This window comes from Oryza sativa, chromosome 2, assembly GCF_034140825.1.
Source record: "Oryza sativa Japonica Group chromosome 2, ASM3414082v1".
Lineage (NCBI taxonomy): Eukaryota > Viridiplantae > Streptophyta > Magnoliopsida > Poales > Poaceae > Oryza > Oryza sativa.
In genome coordinates, this window is record NC_089036.1 from 749,780 (window position 1) to 772,946 (window position 23,167).

A 23,167-nucleotide genomic window follows, 5' to 3' on the forward strand; every position below is an offset into this window, starting at 1 on the left:
CATTTTAACAATCGCGGTTTCAGAATAGCATTCCAGTGTTTTGAGAATGGCTAAATATCCATTTTCTCCCTGGAGACAGATCAAGGAACAAGAAGAGAGACGTGGCTTAATCCTATGCGTAGAAAAAGACACAACGGTTCAGATTAGGTGAAAATCCAACTCCCGTCTTTCCCGAGGCGGGTGAGGGGGGAAAGAGAGAAAAAAAAAAAAAAGGAAACCTCAAATTCCCCATTCTTCCTCGTCTTGGGGCACAACTCCGATTTAGGGTTAGCTCCTCCTCCTCCTCATCGCTGATTAGGATTCGATTCGACCGGATCCCTCGCCGCCTTCGCCATGGATGATGGTGATGAGCCCGTCCCCTACGTCATGGATGAGGGTGTGCTACTACCCTTGCTGTTTCCGCCGCCGCTGCCGGCCGACGACGACGCCACCGCCGGCGTGAGCCCAAGCTGGGTGTACCTCGAAGACAGAGCTTACGTCTCCCCCGATGCCGTCTCCAACTCCACCACCGCCTTCTCCACCACCACCACCGGCGTAAGCATCCATGTCTCCTTCTGCCTCGCCCGCCCGCCGCGCCTCTCCTACCTCTGCGTCCACTGCCCCCGCCCCGGCGACGGCGAGGGCGCCTACCGGTTCACTGTCGATCCCCGAGTCCTCGGCACGCACACCGATGTAGCCCTCCTCCGCGTCCCGCACCCCAACGACGGGCTCCACCGCGGAATCAAATCCTACGACTACTTCGTCTACACGGCCCGCCCAGGCCCGGGCGCCTCCTTGCTCCGGCTGCTGCCGAACCCGCGGGTCTCCCCCTTCCGCAACGAGGAGGTCGCCATCGTCCGCTGCTCCGGCGGCGCCCGCTACGTCATCGCCTGCCTCATGCCAACCATCAGGCGCCCCATGGAGTTCAAGGTTATGCGCTTCGACTCCGACGTCGGCCGCTGGAAATCCACAGCTGTGTCCATCAGTGAGCCGGTCGAGAGGGACAGGGTGCTCCCCATCCCTGACACGGCCAGCCAGATGGTCTTCCACTGCACCACCAAGGTCATCACGCTCGGCGGCACCATCGGCTGGGTGGATCTCTGGAGAGGGATCCTGCTGTGTGACGACGTGCTTGACCAACACCTGGTGCTCCGCGACGTGCCACTGCCCAAGCCAGCGAGAAGCAACCGCAAATCCTTCTGCAGAGGGCCGCCGCATCATTACCGGGACATCACCGTTGTCGTGCAGGACTCTGTTCCCACCTGCATCAAGTACGTTGAGATGGTGACCCGCCCCGGTGATCGGCCACCTCCTCGACAACGACAGCCGCCGCAACATTCTGATGACTCTGACTCTGATGAGGAAGAGGACGTTGCTTACTACTGGAAGGCTAACATATGGAGCATGCCGATACCAGTTGGTTCATGGGAGGATTGGCAGATGGAGTGCACGGTGGATGTCACTGACATCGCCGTCGACAATGTCAGGTTCAGTGAGCTGCTGCCAAAGATTGGCAATGATCCAGAGGAGACATTGAGGAGGCTGGTCACAGGTTTCCCCACATTGGGTATGGATGGGGATGTCATTTCTTTCCTGTCCAAGATCAATCGCTTGGATGATAAGGGATGGGTTATCTCTGTTGATCTGAGGAGTAAGACGCTGCAAGGCGTGGCTGAGCTTGATGAGAGGAAGAATTTCCTCTTCAAGCGCTACTACAACACCAGTGAGATCTCCAAATATCTTATCAAGGCTACAGGTTTGTTTTATAACTGTTGCACCATAATAGTCAAATAATCTAATGGATAGTTCATAACCTTCTTCATTTTGACTACTGTTTACAAGTTGTCAGGTTAGAAACTTGATTCATGAGTGTGTTTTTCAGAGTGCACTCCTAGGATTTGTTTTTGAAGTGCCACTTAAACCCTCTCTGTGTATGTTGTGTGTTTGATGCAGGTGAGGCAGGAACTCTTGTAAAAACTGGGGTTAATAGTAGAGTCTCAAAAAAGAAGAAGTAGGAATTAATTAATGAATCACGTAGGCTACCTGGGTTGAAGAAATGAAACGAGCTGCAGAGACTGGGCGATTCATGAGCTACTTTCTGTAATGAGCTATTATCAGAGTTGTTCTGTGCAAGACATGCTACTTTCTGTAATGGATTTGGTTTTCGTCTGTTTATCCCAAGTTAAACTGCTATCTTCCCCTGATGATTGGCCTGAAATGGATGCTCAGGAATTTTCTTCGGTTATTATACTGTAATAAAATGTCAAGCTGGCGACCCCATCGTTAGAGTTCGTGTTTTACCTTTCGTTTTGTAATGAACTCTCTTGCTTTTGGGTTTTCTTCAAAAGCAAGATTTCATTCGAAATCAGAATTTTTTTTCTTCAAAAAATTTCGTTCGAAATATCAGAATTTGTCCGAAATTTCGGAATTTCGGTGCCCACCGAAATTTTCTTGTTTCCCGAAGGGAAAACCCTGGCTGGAGGACTATCCGTCGGCTGGCGAGGAACGGCGGCGGAGCTCCGGCTGCTGTAGGGAGGGAGGCACCCGCGTGCCGGCGTTGGATTTGATTGGGCCTCACCGAAATTTCGGTCCGAAATTTTGAACAAAATTTAGTTGAATTTGAACAAATACTACCAAAATTCATGAAAAAATTCGGTCGAAGTAATATCGTAAGAAATTCGGTCCGAAATTTCACCCTGATCGCAATTAGCGAGCGAGATAGGCGGGAGCTCGGAATGCGTGTGGGGTGGGCGCAATCCAATCCAAAGAGGCGTTCGTCGATCTCCGATCGGATCGTCTCCGTGATTCGCCATGGATGATGATGAGCCCATCCCCTTGGATGACGATCTCCTCCTGCCATTGCTGTTTTCGCCTCCGCTCCCGGCCGACGACGATGATGGCGGCGGCGTGAGCCCAACCCCAAGCTGGGTGTACCTCGACGCGAGTGCCTACGTCTCCCCCGACGCCGTCTCCAACGCCACCACCGCCGTCTCCACCACCACCACCGGCGTACGCATCCACGTCTCCTTCTGCCTCGCCCGCCCGCCGCGCCTCTCCTACCTCTGCGTCCACTGCCCCCGCCCCGGCGCCGGCCACGGCGAGGCCTACCGGTTCACCGTCGATCCCCGAGTCATCAGCACGCACGCCGACGTAGCCCTCCTCCTCGTCCCGCACCCCAACGACGAGCTCTACCGCGGCATCAGATCCTACGACTACTTCGTCTACACGGCCAGCCCCCGCCCGTCGCTCCGGCTGCTGCCCAACCCGCACGCCTCCCCCTTCAGCAGCGACGCGGTCGCCATCGTCCGCTGCTCGGGCGGCGCACGCTACGTCATCGCCGGCCTCATGCCCACCATCAGGTGCCCCATGGAGTTCAAGCTTCAGCGCTTCGACTCCGACGTCGGCCGCTGGACCTCCACGGCGGTGTCCGTCGACGAGCCGGCCGAGAGGGACAGGGTGCTCCCCATCCCGGACACTGCCACCGAGGTGCTCTTCCACTACACCACCAAGGTCATCACGCTCGCCGGCGGTGACCACGCCATGGCCGTCGGCTGGGTGGATCTCTGGAGGGGAATCCTGCTCTGCGACGACGTGCTCGACGAACACCCCGTGCTCCGCGACCTGCCGCTGCCCAAGCCGGCGAGGAGGAACCGGAAATCCTTCTGCAGAGGCTACCCACATGGTTACCGTGACATCACCGTCGTCGTGCAGGACTCTGCTCCCTCCTGCATCAAGTACGTCGAGATGGTGACACGCCCCGGTGATCCACCACCTCGGCGGCGACGACGGTTGATTGAACATAATTCTGATGACTCGGATTCTTCTGACGGCTCAGACGAGGATGTTGCTTACTACTGGAAGGCCAACATATGGAGCAGGCCGATACCGGCTGGTTCATGGAAGGATTGGCACAGGGAGTGCACGGTGGATGTAACCGACATCGCCGTCGTCGACAATGTCAGGTACAGTGAGCTGCTGCCAAAGATCTGCAATGATCCAGAGGAAACATTGAGGAGGTTGCTCACAGGTCACCCCACATTGGGCATGGATGGCAATGTCATCTCTTTCCTGTCCAAGATCGGCTACAGTGATGATAAGAGATGGGTTATTTCTGTTGATCTGAGGGATAAGACACTGCAAGGTGTGACTGAGCTTGATCACAGGAAGAATTCCAGCTTCATGCGCTACTACATTACCAGTGAGATCTCCAAATATCTCATCAACGCTACAGGTAATTTCTAGTTGACCTGTGTTGATGGGGTATTGCTGTATTTATTATACTCGAGTTAAGTTCAATAGTTCATGACTTGTTCATTTGGAGAAGGGTTCATTTTGACTACTGTTAGAAGTTGACATGTTACAAACTTTGATTCATGACTCTTGTTTTTTTTTTTTTTGGGGGTGGGGGGAGGGGAGAGAGTTCATCCATGACTGTTTTTCAGGGAGCACCCCTAGGATTAACAGTTTCCTCTAGGCTTTATGTAATTAGTAGATGCTGACCAAAAGTAACCTGAAGTGAAACAGTATTTGAAAAGCATACGAACGGTATTTTTTTTCTAGGTAAAAAGATAATTCTATTACTGTCAGAATGTACTAGTTTCTGTTTAATGATCCGGTACTGTATGGGCTTGTTTAGATCCCCTCGTAAAATTTTTCACCTTGTCATATCGAATGTTTAGACACATAAAATTACTAATTACACAGATTGTGTGTAAATCGTGAGACGAATATTTTAAACCTAATTGCTTCATGATTTAACAATGTGGTGCTACAGTAAACATTTGCTAATGGCAGATTGATTAGGCTTAATAAATTCATCTACTTTTAATACTTTAAATATGTATCCGTATATTCGATATGTCACGCTAAAACTTTACACCTATGGATCTAAACACCCCCTATGTTGCCCTAGTTATTAGGGAGCAAGAAAAGGTGTAACCCTTTCTGTTGTGTGTTTGATGTAGGTGAGACAGGAACTCTGGTAAGAACTGGCGCCATGGAGTCTAATAAGAAAAGAAAAAAGAAGAAGAAATCACGTAGGCTGCCAGGGGGAAAGAGATGAAACAAGCTGCAGAGATTGGGCGATTCACGAGCCGCTTAATTTTTTTTTATCAGTGATATTCTGCTGGATGATTTACCTGCCTAATGGCTAATATGTTATGTTCAAGACCTGCTACTTTCTGTAATGGATTTGGTTTTTACATATCAATCCTAAGGGAGTGTTTGGAAACTAGGAACTAAATTTAGTGCCTCTCACAAAAGTACAAATCCCTATGGTAGGGACTTATGTTTTTGTGAGAGGGACTAAAGTTTAGCCCCACTTTAGTCCCCCCAACCAAATACCACCTGAGTCATTTCTTCCTTTTATGTTTCCTACTTCCTTGGTAAGACGAAGGAAGCAGCATGTCTATATTAGTCCATGTATATGTATGCATACAAATGCCTCTGCCGTTAAGGGCCAGCTCGTTATTATTAGATGATAAGTACAAGAATAATAATTTTGGTCACACAATGCAAGCAAACGTAGTCTCGTTTTGTAATGTAGCAGACAGAGCCATCTGTAACATAGCAGACAGCATGATGCAAGTCAAGAAAGAGATGGAGATATACAACTATTATAACCGGCTCAGCTTCATTTCATTTCATTCCATGGCTACTAAACTACATCATCATGACATGAGATCGCCATCACATCTCCAGTTGGATGGAGCGCTACTTAACAGTCAACAGAGAACAAGATTAAATGTGTTTGCCCTTTACAGAAAATACCAACATACAAGAACGATTACTCCTACCCACATTTCCCACAATGTCCATGACAACACAAGTCAGTCCCAGACGGTCGTGATAACTTCTTTGAAGGATGGCAGGAATGGCGACGAAGAAATGGGTGTCAAAACCAGGCCAATGGGCTCCAGAATCAGCAGCGGGTAGAGAGGTCAATCAAGATTCAAGGGTGCTAAGGAATGTACACCGCAATGCCAAGAATAACAATCCCTCTTTTCTTTTTCACATATGGCTTGGCCGTCTTTTGCCACTATCAGTCCTCGATCTCTTGGTAGGTTTAGCCCACTGGATGTCTCCAATGCCGGGTGATGAACTCCCCCCACGATCAGATTGCTGCACAGAATGAGCACCCCATCCAGCTGAATGCATAGACTGCTGAGAAGGGTGTGGATCTCTTTGGAAGGGCGTCCTGGCACCTCTAGGTGATGGCGCCGGTCCCATCCGCCCGGCGTTGGTCGGGGAGAGCGGTCCAGTTCGGCCTGAACTGGATGGAGACCCCAGGCTCGGCCTTCGATCTCTCTTCTTCTTAACTATGAACATATCTGTAGGGTGCCTGAACAGCCCTGCGCTATCCGTGAACTGTTCCCTGCTACCTGGTCCAGAATGCCGGGAGTCCTTCTCAGATTTTGAAGTGTGGGCCCGGCCTGAAACCTCACCAACTGGTGCATGCTGATTGTGTCTGCTAGTGCTTGAACCATGCTGCTCCGCTTCACTGGTGCTTGAACGACGTTTCTGGCCTGAAGCAGATTGCTTTGTTGATTGCGCAGCAGAGCCACTTGCACCTCCTCCAGGATTCGAAAATGACATAGCACCCTTAGCTTCTCTGAAGTCTGAGTCCGGAAAGGCAATCTTCATTATATTGAAAAATAAGTTGTGGAGGGTCTCAGCTTCTACTCGGACCTGCATTTTGTAGGAGCAAATTCACGAGTACACCAGTCAGACTATCAGAAGTTAGAGAAGTATGAATTCACAGAATTAGAGTCTGTGCAAGTATGTCGTGGTATCTTATTCTATTAAGTCAACATGGTTTTCTTCAGGAATACAGAAAGCTACGCAGTTCTTCTGAATTTTAAATAGTAATCAGTACCAAGTAGAGAGAGAATGTCAACAAACTTGATGGCGACCATGGACCCATGGTGTCAGCATTGGAATGACCCCCATGATACTTCAATTTATACAAATTAAGGACAAAAAAGGAAGCTTTTCTAGTACTATGAAATTACCTCATGCCTATAGCTGAAATGTTGAACCACACTTTTCAGCATCTGCTGCATGTCAGCTATGAATTCATTCACACCGCCATACTCAAATCCATCAACTCGTTGTTCAATTTTCTGTAGATCAAGGGTGCTGCTAGCCAAACCTTTGAATGAGGAATTCTCGTTCCTACGCCACCAAGAAGATATATTTGGTATGATTTGATGACCCTCTTTGTCAATCCTCCTCCAAAGCTTGTTTATCACGTTCTTGCACTGCAGGTATTGAATGAGAAACGCTTAGCTATAAAGAGCTGTTAAAAAGGCAAACAATACGAGCCAAACCATTTGCGAAAGGAATTACAACAAAATTGAGACAACCTCAACATTAAGATAAGCTGTAGTAATAAATGATATCCAAAAACTACACTAGTAATCAGTGTAAGCAAAAGCAGTCAAAAAAAAAAGAAGGCAAACAATATGAGCCAAACCAAATGGCAAAAGGAATCTACAACAAAATCAACACAACGGATAAGCTGTAGTAATAAATGATATCCAAAAACTACACTAGTAATCAGTATAAGCAAAAACAGGCAATAGTCATGAAATAGTCCACACCACTTCACGTGCACCCCACAACCACTGCACGGGACTTACGTTGTTATGATTGTAGAACAATGTGAAAACACCACATGAAATAAGCGGCGTCATACTTGGCTCTTTTGCTAATGCAAGCAGATAGCAGTCGAGATTTACCTAGCAATGCAGTATATTTGGTAGACCTCAACTATCCCGGTATGTAGGCAACATTTAACTTCCATATTTATGTTATCAAGTTGAGTTAACAGTCCGAATAAATATTTTACAAGATTTTAGGCAAGTATTATACTTCTATAGAAAACTGCAGATCCATTTATGTTTCCAAGGTAAAAAGAACATTGCTTCCTTGATATATTGCTCATCTGTTCTAGTTTTCCATGCTCGGCAACGTTTAACGAGCAGGGACCAAGCCATGTGTGGTGGCAGTTTTTAGCTAGCGTTTGTCTATTGCATACTAAAATGGTCTATTCCTACATTTGGAAGGATCATGGCTCTGCTATTTTGAAGGCGGAACCATCTTTCTTAAGATGATGCTTACACGACAGAGTATACTAAATTCTACAAAGTATTCCTTGCCGAAGTTCAATATCCAATATCCTTTTAAGTTTTAAAAGACGAGGCAATGAGTAGCTCTAACAGAGTAAACCAGCTGAAACATACAAAGAACTAGGTTTTGTATGCTACCTTTCTTTGCATACTGTCAGACATCTTTGTTCCACTTGAATTTGGACCAGCAGATTCTATCACCTTGTTACTCCAATTTTCCTTAGAATGTTCAGCAGATCCCTCACCAGATCCAGACAGCTGAGTCATTTTCCCAGCCTTAGTGGCAGGGGGAGCCTTTCTAGATGGCATGTTACGCTTTTGTTTTACTGTCCGATGAACTGTGTCTTGCTGCCTGGAAGCAGGATCAGCAAAGGCTTGCTCAGACTTAAATTGTGAATCATAATCACCATCTCCTTGAAATGCAAGATGAACACCACGTTGAGGGACGGTCCCATCACCGGATCTATCATCCAGTTTTTCTGCATTAGGTCTTGGACGAATACGGATACTCCGCTTGCGCTTTATTTTTGGCTGTACTACCTGTTCATCCTCACCATCATCTCGTTCATGATTCCAGCTGCCTGACTGCTGGAGATCCAGATGTGAATCCCCTGATAATGCAATTTCTCCTTCCTCTAGGTCATCTGCCTGTAAACCGTCCATTAAAAAAATGAGCAGTTAATTTCAACACGTAGAAAATCAAATTAAAACAGGAAAAGGAGAAGCAAATAAGTTCAGAAGTAAAGGAAAAGAATAGGCAAATATGGTGTGTTTCAGACATACAGTTCTCTTTGACAAAGCACCCGGGCGGGAATCTAATGCAGACAAAGACCGCAATTTTTTTGAAGAGGAGGAAGGTGCAGGTGGTGGCAATCTACGGCCACCAGATGAAGATCCTGTTGAACCAGCTTCTTCAGATCTATGGGCTTTTCTGCGTCCCATCCCATGTGAAAAATCATACCCTTCATCATTGATAGGCTCTTCTTCCTCTGATTGATCCTTATTATCAGGCACTGAATCATCATTGTCCTCTTCATCTTCAAATTCTCCTATTTCCCCTTCTTCAGGCAGAGATGAGGTATTCCTCTCTTCAGAATCATCATCAGATTCCTCAAAATCGTCATCATCAATCTCCCTGTAGATGGAGTACTTCCCAGACCCCTTAGGTCGCCCCCTTCGTTTCTCAAGTTTTTCATTAGTGTCAAGAGAAATTCCCCCAGCCGCCATATTTCTCAAGGGCTTTTTGGATAAACTCGCAACAACAGCATCAAGCTCCGTGGAGCTAACACGGAGCCACTTGGGAGCTTGATTGTGTTTCATCATATCTCCTGTCCAATCAAATTCTTCATCCATCTGATCAAATAGCTCAACTTCTTCTTCAGTCCGAGCAATCATGCGGTTAACTTGCTGTAGTGAAGGAACGTCATGAACAGTTTCTTGATATCTCTCTTCATCATGCAGGAGTGTTTCCAAAGTCATCCGCCTTTCCTCATGGGTTGTTCTTTGATCAAATCGACCAGCATTAATGACTTCATCTGCCATGTCAATTTTGTACTGTTGGATATTATTGCGGATGAGACTTTCTATTGAACCCATGTACCTGTCCTTTCCCGCAAGATCATCCTCCAGATCTCCACTTCCCCCATTCCTCAACTCATCCTCTTTCTGATAACTTGAGATGTTATCAACAACAGCCTCCATGTAAATAACTTTTACATCCCTAGTCTGCCCTATACGATGGGCCCTAGCAACTGCTTGCTCTTCATTTTGTGGATTCGGATCAGGGTCATAAATTACAACAGTGTCTGCACTCTGAAGATTCAGACCCCTGCCAGCAGCCCGAATACTAAGCAAGAATATAAAACAATCAGAATTAGGCCTGTTGAAGTCAACAATTGCTGATTCACGATCTTCCAAGCTAGTTGTTCCATCAATTCTTCTGTAAACAAGTTGCCTCCATTGCAAATATTCTTCCAGGATGTCAAGAAGTTTTGTCATAGTGCTGAAAAGGAGTACACGGTGACCTGACCTATGAAGCTTAATTAAAATCCTATCAAGATTCCACAACTTCCCACAAGATCTGATTATAAAATCTTTTCCATAGTAATTCATAAAAGGATATGACAGCAATGGATGGTTGCAAACTTTCCTCAGCTCCATGCATTTGTTATTGAGATTCTTATATGTCTTAGCCTGGTACATTGCATTCCTCTGAATACGTGCTTTCTCATCTTCAGGATCAACCCTGATGGTGCCAGTGGATTTTATCCAATCATATATAGCACCTTGAATACCAGACATTCTGCACCTCAAAACAATTGACTCCTGCAAATGACATGACGAGTTAACAATGTAGCAAACAAAAAGAGCTGAGTGACAAATAGCATCACTGAGTGTGACAAGGGCAGAACAATCGACCTTTCTTGGAAGTGAGCCTTCAACATCTTCAACACGCCTTCGTAGCATAAAAGGTTCCAAAATTTGATGCAGCCTATGAATAATAATTACTTTTTTCTCAGTTTCCAGCCAATCATCTTCTTCTTCACTATGTGTAGGAACATCTCTCTGAAAAGGTTTTGAGAACCAATCTTGAAATGCCTTACGGTTGTCAAATACTTCTGGTAGCAACAAATTTAGGAGGGACCAAAGCTCCTTAAGATCATTCTGAAAGAATTGAATAAAAAGCATTAAATAATAGCCCTAAAGTGTTATAGAAATAAAACAACATTTGCTGATGTGGTCCTAACAATATTGGCAGACCAGAGAAAAGGAACTTCCGTGACACAGGAAAAGAAAAGGGGATTGTGTTACAATGTAGAACGATTGTGTTACATTTATTATTAATGCTTACCTGTAGAGGAGTGCCAGTGAGAAGCAAACGCCGTTGGCAACGATAACGATCAAGATCTCGCGCCAAGACTGACTCTCTGTCCTTCATCCGTTGGGCCTCATCAATAATAATGTACTTCCAATCAATTCTTGAAAGCTTGGAACGGTCATACATAACAAATTCATATGTTGTTACAAGAACATTGAATTTCACAGCCAGAACCTCCTGCAAGATTAATCAAAAAGAATATTGAAGCAAAATCCGTGAGCAGGTGGTTCCAAATCAGATAATGCATTAGTAAGCGGGTGATTCCGAAGTCAGAGAATACATGATTTACGAGTGTTATCCTTCCAGAATATGGATCAAACAATATAACTAGGACCACCAAGTATTTAAGAAACATTTGTGATAACAATACTGTTAATCAAACAGTGATCTAGGAGGGAAAGGTATTGTGAATCTTTTCAATTCTATAAATGCTAAGCAGTATTATAAGTCCAGATATAGCATAAAATAGGCTATAAAACGGAAGAAACTTGCCTGAGAGAATAATTTTTGACGTTGATCCTTTGCACCAACATAAAAGATGCAAGATGCAGATGGCAACCAGTTCAGCAATTCACTCTAAATCAATAATAGAAATCCAAGTAAAAAATTATGTTTCAAAATAAATATCCCCATCATAAAATAGATACAAACAGTATTTCCTCAGAGTAAAGGACAGGAAAATAGAACCTTCCAGTTGACCAAGACAGCATTCGGTACAATTATGAGATGTGGTCCATAATTCCCTTTAAATTCCATCAAGTATGCAATCAGAGACATAACCTATTTATTCAATTGGTGGCCACAAAAAGATGTTACTAGCAGGGCAAAAGGAAATGGGGAGGCAAATGAGATAATAAAAGAAAATATTGTGAAATAGCAAAAGTCTAGCAGGTAGAACGGAATAAGAAATCCACACCTGTACGGTCTTGCCAAGACCCATCTCATCAGCCAAAATACCATTCAACTTATTATTGTACAAGGAAAGCATCCATTGAAGGCCCACCTGTGGATAGGCAACAAATCAAATTGTAGATTTTTTTTGGTGGTTGGAAATAGACTTGAAATGTTTTAAATATATATTATATCATATAAGAAAATTAAGTTGAAGGTAAATGGCCTACCAGCTGGTAGTCCCTTAACGTTCCTGCTCGCAGCAGTGAGGGCTGCCTTGTAACTCTCTCATTCACAGCATGAGCCAATGTGTAGTACCTAAAATAATACGGCAAGTGTAAGCTTATTTATGCTGAAAACTAGTGTGCACTAAATGCCCATATTGATCTACAGTTAGCAGCTCCAAATTAGAGAGTGAAGCAAATTTACTCACAGGAGTCAAAAGCACATATAAACTTTACTTGTAGTGAATCAGAAACATAAATTGTCAAAATGAATATTGAAAATAAGATAATTACTTACTTATTAACAGATGTGTTTTCCCTGGGCGCATTCATTTCAGAGAATGTGTTCCTTATCATAACCTCCTGACCAGCACATTGTGCAGCAGCCTTCACTTCTTCTTCAGAAAGACCCTATTAAACAAGTGGTATGCTCAATTATCTACAGGACTATGAAACTTGGGGAATGAATGCATCAGTGCAGCTAAAAGTTATGGACCAGTAGTGTATAAGTGCAATGATGAATGAGGGTACAGATAAACACAAGGCAAGAAGTGTATTGGCCAGTGTACTGTCTGTACCCCCAACCTCGAAATTAAAAAGTTTGTGCTAACATTTATCGTTTGCGTCACAACCCATAAATAAGAAACAAAAGAGGGATGGGGAAAAGGCCGTTATCATTTTCCAGAGCAAAGAATGTCATACTCATACCTGTGCTCGGGCAGCAGCAGCAGCAGCATTTGCCGCCTCTTCAACTTGCTGATGATTCTTGGCAGCAGTTATTTTCCCTCCAAGTTTATAGAGATACTCCTCAGTCTGGGTCAAGAAAGAAGATAGAACATTGTATCTTTGAGCTGCATCGCCAGGAACACTGGTTTGTTGTTCCAATAATATTTGACGATATCTTTCCACGTCATTGTTTTTCAGTGCCTCCATTCTTTTGTTTCGATCATCATCCTTTTTCTTTGAGAATTCCCTCAGCATCCTTTCATGGTACTTGGCTACCCCTCGGTTACGAGTAATCCGTGCATCACGAATGGCCCAGTGTGCCTCCAAAAGCTTCTTGCGCCACTGGAAAATGGATTTGAGCTGCTTTTCTCTTGAGGCTTTCTGCATCTGCTGAACTTGCCTTGTAAGCTCAACACGCTGGCGTTCACATTGTCTGACAAACTTTCTGTACACCCTATCAGGCATTGCCATTATTTCTTGTTGCTCCTGTTCAACTTCATCCCTCATACGAGCCTGAAATTCAAGGAGTTTCAGCTTCTTTTCTTCAATCTGCAGCCTTAAAACAAGATCTGGTTGGATCCTTTTCCTCTCTAGATTAATTGCAAGCAAGCCACTGATCTTTTTTAAATTATCCTCCCGTTTCTTGCCAAGAACTATCATGCCTTCCTGAGCTAACAAATCCTTCACGTCATAACCGAGTGCTAGATTACTGTTGTAATTTGCAGACACCATGGAATCATGTTTCCTGGTAAAGGATGGAAAGTCAAATAGTGGCCCATGGTATTTTCTTGAAACATCTCTGTTGGGAGTAGGCACGCTACTTGATGAGGCAGCTCTTTTTGCCTGCTCAGCGTCTGCTGAACCACTTTCTGCTGGCAAAGATTTCCCCCTTTCACCATTGTAATCACTTCTCCCAGGTGTTCTCTGGATACCCCTTTCTGGATCCTGCTCAGATTTAATCAGGGTGGTGTTGGTTTGTTCAGGCATTGAAACTGGTCCAATTCTAAGAGGTTCCTTGGGTGAAGCTTTCATCACTTGCATGGGACCACTAGCAGGAATAGTTTTGTCTTCTGGAGCAGAAACCTCCACCTTTGGTAAACAGGGCGCCTTCAACAGGGAAGATCTTTCAGGAGCTATACCACCACTCTCCACAGGTCTTCCATGTTCATCAGCGCTGCTTGTAGCAGATCTTTCACGGTTTGTTACTGGAGGTCCAGAAACCTGCTGCGCTTGTGAATCAGGTGGTGGTCCAGACATGATTAAATCAAGAACTTCTGGTGGTAGCTTCTTATCACCACGCTGAGATCAACCAATGAAAAACAGAAGGAGATTTACAGTATTGGGATTAGTCAGCTTGAATCATAACTTAAAATTGTGGACTGGAACTCATTTAAAAAAAAAAAGCAAAGACACGACCAAATTTTAACATTCCTGTACCTTCAGACGCCGAAAAGCTAATATCTGAGCTTTAAGTACATGAAGCTGATGTTTGGTGAAACCCATAGGTGGTCGGGCAGCTTGATTTGGGGCCTGTGATCCTCCTGTTTCACCAGAATTTGCTGAAGGGGCAGTAGCTCGGTTAGCCTGCTGCAACTGTCTTGCATATTGCATCTGCATTGCTTCGGAATTTGCATTTTTTGGATTGGGCTGCTCAGGAATCTTGTTTGCATGTCCAGAACTTTGGGGCATATGCATCATTTGTCCACCATTGCCCATTGACATGGCTGGCCTCGCAGCCCTGTCATTCGAGCTATCTCTGTTATGAGCTGCTAACTGTTGTTGCATCTGCATGTTGCTCATATTCATCATCTTAGGCTCTGCCCCACCAGAAACAGAGGTGCTTGGTGGAAGAGGCTGTCGGGGCTTCGATGGGGCACCCTGACTAGGAAAATTACTATGTCCTGGTGCATCATTGTTCATCTGTGAGGGTACAGACTGCTGCTGTGACGCCATGCCTACCTCATTCTGCTTCTGCATGGCAGCCATTCTGTTTGACTGCAACATTGGTAGGATTTGAGAAATGAGAGTCACATTTGCAGGATTGGACAGGTCAACATTGTGCTCTTTGGCCCAGGCCTGGATAGCTTGAAGTTGGGCCATTGCCATCGGGTTAGCTCCAGCATTGCTCATGCCAGCTTGCCCTTGCATTGGCTGCATCGGCCTCACCATACCCGCCGATGACAACTGCTGCCCAGGGACCCCTTGTGGTGGCATCGAAGGTGGCCTCATATCACCACTCCTTTGCTCGCTATTGCTCGGCTGCCCTTGCTCCGCCTGCTTCTCTGCCTGTTGAAGATGCTCAGATTGTTGTCTCTTGAACATCTGGGCCTGGGCCTGAGCCTGAAGGGACATAAGCTCCTGCATTTTTGCAGTGTTGGCAGCCACATCCTGGTCCCTTGTAGATGGCCCTGCCATATTCATCTTGGCCTGCTGTTGCTGCTGGAGGAGCATCCCATGGGCCTTCTGCTGCTGCTGCTGCATCATGTACTGCAGGTATGCTTGCTGCATCGCCGTCGGGTTATGCTGCTGGCCTCCAGCCAGACCCTGCGGTCCACCGGGTAGCGGCATGTTCCTCTGGCCCTGGAACGGGGGCATTGGGCCTGAGGACGGAGGGAAACTACTGCTGCCACCACCTCCCATCATACCATGCGGCGCGCCCGATGGGTACCCTTGCTGCTGCTGCTGCTGCTGATCATGGTGATGCATCATTGCCTGCAACAACACAAGCCAACCCGTTTAGACCAACCACGCAATTGGAGCATTCCATCAACACACCAAACCAAACCCATACAAACAGAGAGACAGAACGAAACCAAAATGCCCCCCAAAACCTCAACCCAAATCAGACACACAGACGGTTCCAAACCCAAAATTACACGGAAATTAGAACCATCCGGACAAGCATCAGAAACAGGGCAGGCAAAAATCACATGAGGCAAGGCAAAGCCACCACCTCGCAGTCCAGTGAGTGGGAGAGGACGAAGCTCGCGGTTTACTGTTTAGGGAAGGGCGCGTAAAAAAGCGCCGCCTTTTCGCCACACGCGTCAGGATTTTTTCCCAAATCCCAACGGCCACAACCCACGGTTCCCCACCAATCACGTCGCGCGCAGGCCGCAGTAGAGAAAACCTCAAACCCCCAAACCACACAAAAAAAATTCGAATCCCAACGCCATGGTGGGGCAGACCAGAGAGAGCCCAGACTCACCTGATTCCTAAACCCTAGCTGCTGCTGCCCCTGCGCCACCGCCGGCGGCGGCCGCGGCGACGTCGCCGGCGAGCCCCCGGAGGAGGGGGGTGCCTCGCCGGGCTGCATGTCCGCGAAGAGCTCCCTAGATCTGGCCGATTCGGGGCTCCCTCATGCGAGATCTAGGTCGATCGGGTGCCCCCCACCGACGCGCGGCGGCCCGTGGGATCGCCGCCGGAGACGCTCGCGGTTGAGGCGGGGGCGGTGAGAGTGTCAAACCCTAACCACCACCACCTCGGTTGGTTTCGCGGCGCGGATTTTCCTCTCCGATTTTTCCGTCGGATTCGTCGCGTTTTTTTTTAAGAGAGAGAGAAGGAGACAGGAGGAGGTTGGAGTGTGAGGAAGAATGGTAAATTTGAAAGAGGAGGTGGGCTTTTAAGCTAAAAACGGGTAGGGATATTTTTTTCGTTTAGGCCCCTTATATTAATGATATTTGCATGATATGAGTGTACTAACTCGGGTTTGTGTATCAACAGGAAAGGAATATATCCATGTTTGGTTAAAATTAAATCAAGGCTATAGAATTGTAATCCCCAAATTGGAATATATCCTGTTTGGTTAAAATTAAATCAAGGCTGTAAAATTGTGATTCCCAAATCTCCATTTCAAGCTGGAATTTAACCATTTTCCATTATTAACTTTCGATCGAAGATATGGTTTGGTAGGAAGCAAGAACATATTGAACAGATCGGAACATTTTCTCTAGATAACAAAAGCACACTTCCGACCTCTGCATCGTGATATATTGGAATATCTAACCATGGGCTTTGAAGAAAAAAATTCTAGAACAATTGAGTAATATCAACCGTATTTGATTAGCAAAAATAGGACGTGGTCATGAAACAAATTTAGAAAATAGAAGAACAGACTGTAGATTGGCAAGGAATATGGCAATTTGTCACACACATGGTTAACTGTGGATATGTCATACTAGCATCAATTTCTCATTGCTGTTGATGATGCTACAACTACCAGGACTGATACTGGCGAAGACTCACATAGAGCAAGCAATTAAGGAGCACAAACATGCCCATACTGAAACTGATCTCTCTATCTCTACTCTAGATCACTCGGTCGTTTCAAAAAAATTTGGATGTAGCTGGAACTTGATCCAGTGTTTGTCGCATTTGGAACTTTGATCCGGTGATTAACGGAAATTGTCGCATTTGGAAGTTGGAGGTTAAGTACCTGTCACACTTGTCTCTGTCTGAAATTCTGAAATGGAGTATCTTGACCCCCAATGACCGGTATAATCCGATTCCTAATTTCGCACTTGTATTTTCTGCAAGGAGAGAATCACGGAAATCTACAGTAGCGTTTAGCTGCCACAGAAAACAACAGCAAGCAGCAGAGTGATGAATGCGTGCAGTTATTTTTGTCAGCTGTAGTAGCTGTCTCTTCATCCTCGGGATCAGAAATGCAGTTACTGGAGTACTCCTATTTTGTCAGTATTCCTTTTTTGTGATTAATGACATATTGCCTGAAAGTCAGTGCAGAAACAAGTTCGTTCCCTTGATGTTTTTCTGTGACCGGATGAAAAAGAACGAACTTTGGGATCGGCTACTTCAAACCTGACTGAAAACTCGATCTGATTTGATGGACTTAATCTGAAAAACCACCTCAAACAAAACCTCCAAATTTCTCAGTTGTGTCATGTTTGAAATACTACTGGACTCAGCGTTTTGTTTATGGTTATGCTTATTCGTACGTCTTATTAGTAATTAAAAAGTAATTTGTAGGTATTTTTTTACATACGTGTCCTTAGCAATTTAAAAGCAAATACTAGTATAAAATGAACTATGAGAAAAAAAACATAAAACCAAACCCCGAAATTAATTTTAAAATACAAATTTTTACTTATAAGTGTAAGCATAAGTTTGAAAATGATAGGATCATAGTACCTTTTTATTGCATGATAGCTGGAGAACAAATAGCTCAAGAAATGTGTCTTGGCTCTTGACAAACGACTAGATACAAACTCAAGTGCTATTGTATCTGAATCTGTATGCCTAATTTGTTGTATTTGTTCAGAACATCATAAGAGAACATAGCTGGGTTATTAAGGTTTACTTCAGAAAGAAAGAAAAAGGTTACAGATGCCAAAGGATTGAAATTGCCCTGCTAGCAAGCAAGAAGCTACTTAATTAGGACACATCACTGAATTAATCACATGATGACCATCCTAGCTATAGCTTCCTCCCTCCCTCGGTCGCCGTCGTCGATCGCCGGATGCCAGCCAGCACGCCGGAGCTCGCCGCCGACCTCCTGTCGCCGCCGCCGCCGCTCGCCGTTCGCAGCATGCATCACCTCTCGATCTCCGACGACGCATGAGGAATCAGCAGTACACACCCCCTGATGGAAGAAGCTACATTGCAATCAGCTGCATGCTCTCTCTGAATCTGATCTGAATTTACTTCTCAGCTCCATTCTGCAGCATTAGCAGCCATGGCATGATGAATTTATAGAGAAAGAAAGGATTGTGGCGAGGCGGCTCGACCCAGGGGGATAAACTCGAGGAATGAAACGGTGGCGAGGCAGCAGCTATAGCTGCCACTGGCATCTTCCATGGATATCCTCACCACAAATGCTTCACAGTTCACTCCACTCGACTCCTTTTTTTATTAACATCAGAAAAATGATTTGCTTTTCCCCCCATGCTCTCCTGCTCCTCTCTCTCGATCGTGCTTTATTTTTAGTGGAACACCATTGGTTAGCTAGTGCTTCTCCTTTTTTGAAAAAAAAAGATATATGAATATAAGTACCTTGTGCCTTTTCTGCTTTTGTTTAATATATTCTCTGATACACTTCAAAAATATATATATTCTCTGATTTGTGTGGATGCATGGGGTTTATCTTTTGTTGCTCCAACCTGATTATGTATTATTCAGTTTCGTCAGACATGGTTGCTATATGTGTTAGTACTATTTCTCTTCCTGTAGTTCAGGTGTATCTGAATTAATTTTGAAAGTAAGTGTGTCAAGAATTGCCTAGTTGCAAGTTCCAAGATATATTATACATACACACTCCACAGAGAACTTTCCGGATATATGGTAATTAAAAAAAAAGAGTGGAAGAGATATGCTTGGACATTCGATTTGGAGGAACAGTTGAGCTACATCTGTCAGTCGGTGCTCTGTTGCATCAATATTGCTCTAAGCTGGGCTCTTTTGGAACGTATATATCTTATGTTATTTTCATAGAAATTAGTTAAATTCCCATGCATAAAAGTTTTCCAAAAATTCTTAAGTCCCAATGATGCCTATGTTAAGGGTACCGTACAAAAAAGTTAGGATGGCTATAAGAAGCTAGCCATCAATGTGTTGTAATTAAGATAGAAAAGCCAAATATTTCCAACTCTTCATTCAATCCAAGCAGAAGGTGAGAGATTTAGTAGTCGAACTTAGAATGCATCTTTCACAACTGGAAATAGAAAGTTTAAAGGGGGAGTTCTTTTGTATTCGAAGGGGGAGATAACGTTGTTATAGTCCAACAAGTTGTACCTGTAGGTACCAAAACAGATCTAGCCGTCCATTTCCGAAGGGGTAGTATAGGGAAAAAGAATGTGTAGAGCTTGTGTGCCGAGGCGCGGGAGGGCACGCAATTCCCTTTCGTGCTCATACACAGCTCCCTCGTCCGCCTCACCGCACATCGTCGGAGCCGATGCCTTACCGCCCCTGGCCTACTTCTCCACCGCGTCTGGCGGCGTGGGAGAGGAACAAGGGAACGACAGTGACGCGGGAGAGGAACAATTCCAGCGGCGCCGCGGTAGAGGACAGCGGCGGTGGGAGAGGCAAAGCTCATTCTAGGGTTTATGTTCAGTCTTGCATTGGCACGCAAAATTACATTACTGCCCTTCCACCTACAATCATCACACGGTACCACATCAGGGACAAAACTGGTACCCCGCGATACCAATCTCTGTGGCCATGTGGCCATTGGAGATTTGTCCGGATCCAACAGTCAAGATTCGATACCGCAAGGTACCGTTGGACTGTAAAAATCCTCTGGACAAACTGTTGTATAGCACAGTAATAGCACAACGACTTTGATTCTTTTAACATACTGCAGGTTGTTGCAACTTGCAAGTACTTGAACAGGGAAATTAAGTTGATTTAATTGATTAATGAATCATACATAATTAGCCTAACCACATGTAGTGCCAGCATGCATCTGCATCAACAAAAAAAAAAAAATGGTTGGTCGGTCACACATTCTCTGAGGCCACCGTCGACGCCGGCAGGAGTGGTTGCTTCAGGCAAGAATCAGCAGCAGCAGCAGAAGCTGGTTGCTGCTGGTGGTCAGCAATGGCGGCAGCAGCAGAAGCTTCTTTTGCAGCAGCAATGGCTCTCTCCTGGCTCTTCCCCCACAGCACCAGGTACAGCCCTGCCACTATCAGCACCGCCCCAATGATCCTGCATGAACAGATTAACCATCCAATTAGCACTAATCATTTACTAGTTCTTGGATCCTGGATTTTTTTATTTATTTTTTAGACTTTTTAATTTTTTTAAATTCTATTAATAGATCTTTTTTAAAAAAATTCCGAAAACTAAACCTCTTAACCAGGCGTGGCAGCGTTATTTTGCCACGCCAAACTGACATGGCAGGACAACGCTGCCACGCTAGCTGTACTTGGCGTGACAAATTTATTTGGGCGGCGTAGTCGAAAAGTTTAGATTTGGAATTTTTTTAGAAAGGTCTATTAATAAAATTAAAAAAATAAAAAGTCTAAAAAAATAAAAAAAATCTTAATCAAGAGAGATTAATCGGTATACCCTCCGAGGTGGAATTGCTCGCCGAGGAGGAGGGAAGCCATGACGGCGACGAGGAGGGTTTGCACGGGCTGGTAGACGGCCACGAACACGGGGCCGCCGCGGTGGATGCACCACGTCTGCACGGCGAAGGCGACGCCCGAGGCGACGAATCCGGCGTAGAGGATGGTGAAGAGCTCGGAGCCGGAGCGGACGGCCCAGGCGGCGGCGTCGCGCTCCAGGAACGCGGCGATGGCGAGGAACTGGATGAGGCCGAAGAAGCAGGTGTATGACGTCACCGACAGCCTCGCCGGGTAGCGCTTCAGCACCGGCGCCTGCAGCACCAGCCACCCCGACCACGACACGCAGTGCCCCAGCAGGAACACGCACCCCAGCGTCCAGCTCTTGTTGCCGGCGGCGACGGCGACGGCGAGCTGTTGCGGTTGCGGCTGGTGGTTGTGGTGGGTGTTGAAGATGGCGGGGCCCTTGAAGAGCGTGATGACGGAGGCGCCGGCGACGCAGAGCAGCGTGCCGGCGACCTTGGCGAGGCCGTCGCGGGAGGAGAGGCGGACGCGCTCGATGCGGAGCGCGGCGGCCATGGCGAAGGTGATGGCCGGGACGGAGTTCTGGATGGCGGAGGCGAACGTCGGCGAGGTGTTCTCGAGCCCCAGCAGGTAGAAGCCCTGGTTGGCGGTGATCCCGCACAGCGCCAGGAAGAAGAACTGCACCGCCAAGCTCGCCGTCATGGCCGGCCTCTCCTTCCTGCAAGCATCCATGATTGATTGATTGATTAACTAGTTCATCATTCGTATCAGGAATTCAGGATTAGCGGCATTAGGCATCGATTAATTACTTCTCGAGGAAGTAGGCGAAGGGGGCGAGGAGGAAGAGGGCGATGAGGTTGCGGTAGACGGGGAAGACGAGCTTGCTGACGCCCATGTCCAGCGCCAGCCGCGACACCACGTGGAACCCGGCGTACCCGAGCTGCAGCGCCAGCATCGCCACGTGCAGCCGCGCGCCGCCGCCGGACGCCGCCGCCTTCCTCCCGCCCGCCGCCGCGTCCCCCATGATTGTCGTAGCTGGGCTAGCTAGCTCGTCGAGCTACGAGAGGAGAGCTGAGCTGAAGCAGTGAGACTGAGACTGAGACTGTGAGTGAGTTCTGCTGCACATGGCGGGCAGCATTGGCTGCTGAATTTATAGCGGCGATTGGATCGGAAAAAGACAGGTGGTGAGCTGTGCTTCTGCTGCTGCTGCTGCTGCAAATGGAGTTGAGCTCGTGTACTTTTCTGTCGTCTTCTTGTCTCTCTAGCTGCTGGAGTTGGAGATCACAACCTGATCATCAGTACAGTACAATACTGTACCTGACCCAGCTTTGCTGTCTACCGTCTACCACAGCTCAAAAGTCTGAAAAACCTCTTGAATTTCGAAACTTAATAATTGTATAGTTAATTTTGGGGGTCCTTTTTAGTGGTCTACTTTTAACATTGGCTTTTAAAATCATAAATAATCCGGATATAAAAGTTTTATCCATAAATTATTTTTCCGTTGCTTCGTTCATATTTTTACGCTTTATCAGAATAGAGCTAAGAGACTGAACTCTCTGAATCTGCTAAGCTAGGCTAAGTCATCTCAGCTCAGTAAACTGCCTGCAATTTTGTGCCATCTCCACATACAGAAACTGATACTCCGATCTTTCAGGTTCAAGTAGAGTCCATGTTCATGAATCATGACTGAAATCTCACCAAACAGGATGCTTTTAAGGGTACTGATCAAGGTGAGCTTTAGTTGCCCCTGTTCATCATAAGAGTGGTTGAATGAACCATGGGGACAAACACAGTGAGAAGAGAACACTGCCAAGGAGTACAGAGCATCAAACATGGTGTCAACTCATCTTCCTCAAGGACAGACATCACAGGTACAGCATCTCTCTTTTTTAAGACCTGCACCTACATGGATTTTTGCAGGATTATCCTCCTAATTACCTCTGCCATCTTGTATATAGTACTAGCTTGAGGTAAATCCATTGTAAAATTGCATTTGAAGGTAAATATAAATTTACTCAATCTATGTTTCTATATTTAAATGCAATGACATGCTCTGCATATTATGGAAACTGAAACAAACAAACAAATCAGAGATCAAGCACAAACATATGCAAACACAGAATATCAGTAGTAACCCAGATTGAGTACTATCCTTCAACATTTTGTGCTCATTCCACATGTGCACCATGGTCCATGGGGACACCCTGCAGGCTTCCATGGAGACAGGACAGCAATCCACTGCATAAACAGCTTCCTCACTCACCATCCATTACTGAATTCTGACCAGTAAAGTATCTCAAT

At 45.9% G+C, this 23,167-nt stretch overlaps 4 protein-coding genes across 4 annotated transcripts; 2 read left to right on the top strand and 2 right to left on the bottom strand.

Annotated features, from left to right (window-relative positions):
• The first annotated feature begins 230 nt into the window (after positions 1–230).
• Positions 231–2,183, top strand: LOC4328057 (uncharacterized). The gene is made up of 2 exons (XM_015772080.3): positions 231–1,735; positions 1,933–2,183. Exons 1-2 carry the CDS (start codon positions 334–336, stop codon positions 1,992–1,994), a joined length of 1,464 nt encoding a protein of 487 aa, XP_015627566.1. The 5' UTR covers positions 231–333; the 3' UTR covers positions 1,995–2,183.
• A 462-nt stretch (positions 2,184–2,645) lies between these two features.
• LOC9270025 (uncharacterized) lies at positions 2,646–5,209 on the top strand. Its single transcript, XM_015769322.3, has 2 exons — positions 2,646–4,210; positions 4,944–5,209. The coding sequence occupies exons 1-2, from the start codon at positions 2,791–2,793 to the stop codon at positions 5,039–5,041; spliced, it is 1,518 nt and encodes a 505-aa protein (XP_015624808.1). The 5' UTR covers positions 2,646–2,790; the 3' UTR covers positions 5,042–5,209.
• Positions 5,210–5,586: 377 nt separating this feature from the next.
• Positions 5,587–16,339, bottom strand: LOC4328058 (ATP-dependent helicase BRM). The gene is made up of 14 exons (XM_015769788.3): positions 16,033–16,339; positions 14,265–15,539; positions 12,810–14,126; positions 12,400–12,512; positions 12,108–12,195; positions 11,903–11,989; positions 11,674–11,766; positions 11,479–11,562; positions 10,960–11,163; positions 10,527–10,772; positions 8,892–10,433; positions 8,247–8,756; positions 6,990–7,238; positions 5,587–6,666 (listed from the first exon to the last, which is right to left on the bottom strand). The coding sequence occupies exons 1-14, from the start codon at positions 16,138–16,140 to the stop codon at positions 5,989–5,991; spliced, it is 6,594 nt and encodes a 2,197-aa protein (XP_015625274.1). The 5' UTR covers positions 16,141–16,339; the 3' UTR covers positions 5,587–5,988.
• A 3,818-nt stretch (positions 16,340–20,157) lies between these two features.
• LOC9269046 (protein WALLS ARE THIN 1) lies at positions 20,158–21,999 on the bottom strand. Its single transcript, XM_015768807.3, has 3 exons — positions 21,676–21,999; positions 20,847–21,584; positions 20,158–20,483 (listed from the first exon to the last, which is right to left on the bottom strand). The coding sequence occupies exons 1-3, from the start codon at positions 21,888–21,890 to the stop codon at positions 20,276–20,278; spliced, it is 1,161 nt and encodes a 386-aa protein (XP_015624293.1). The 5' UTR covers positions 21,891–21,999; the 3' UTR covers positions 20,158–20,275.
• Between the last annotated feature and the right edge of the window lie 1,168 nt (positions 22,000–23,167).

Excerpts from the sequence above, each read along its gene's own strand:
- LOC9269046 (XM_015768807.3), bottom strand. The coding sequence starts at position 21,890 with ATGGGGGACGCGGCGGCGGGCGGGAGGAAGGCGGCGGCGTCCGGCGGC. Across the intron at positions 21,585-21,675 it reads TTCGCCTACTTCCTCGAGAA|GAAGGAGAGGCCGGCCATGA; the intron begins GTAATTAATCGA and ends GGATGCTTGCAG. Across the intron at positions 20,484-20,846 it reads GAGCAATTCCACCTCGGAGG|GATCATTGGGGCGGTGCTGA; the intron begins GTATACCGATTA and ends CTGTTCATGCAG.
- LOC9270025 (XM_015769322.3), top strand. The coding sequence starts at position 2,791 with ATGGATGATGATGAGCCCATCCCCTTGGATGACGATCTCCTCCTGCCA. Across the intron at positions 4,211-4,943 it reads ATATCTCATCAACGCTACAG|GTGAGACAGGAACTCTGGTA; the intron begins GTAATTTCTAGT and ends TGTTTGATGTAG.
- LOC4328058 (XM_015769788.3), bottom strand. The coding sequence starts at position 16,140 with ATGCAGCCCGGCGAGGCACCCCCCTCCTCCGGGGGCTCGCCGGCGACG. Across the intron at positions 15,540-16,032 it reads AGCTAGGGTTTAGGAATCAG|GCAATGATGCATCACCATGA; the intron begins GTGAGTCTGGGC and ends GTGTTGTTGCAG. Across the intron at positions 8,757-8,891 it reads GTGCTTTGTCAAAGAGAACT|GCAGATGACCTAGAGGAAGG; the intron begins GTATGTCTGAAA and ends GACGGTTTACAG.
- LOC4328057 (XM_015772080.3), top strand. The coding sequence starts at position 334 with ATGGATGATGGTGATGAGCCCGTCCCCTACGTCATGGATGAGGGTGTG. Across the intron at positions 1,736-1,932 it reads ATATCTTATCAAGGCTACAG|GTGAGGCAGGAACTCTTGTA; the intron begins GTTTGTTTTATA and ends TGTTTGATGCAG.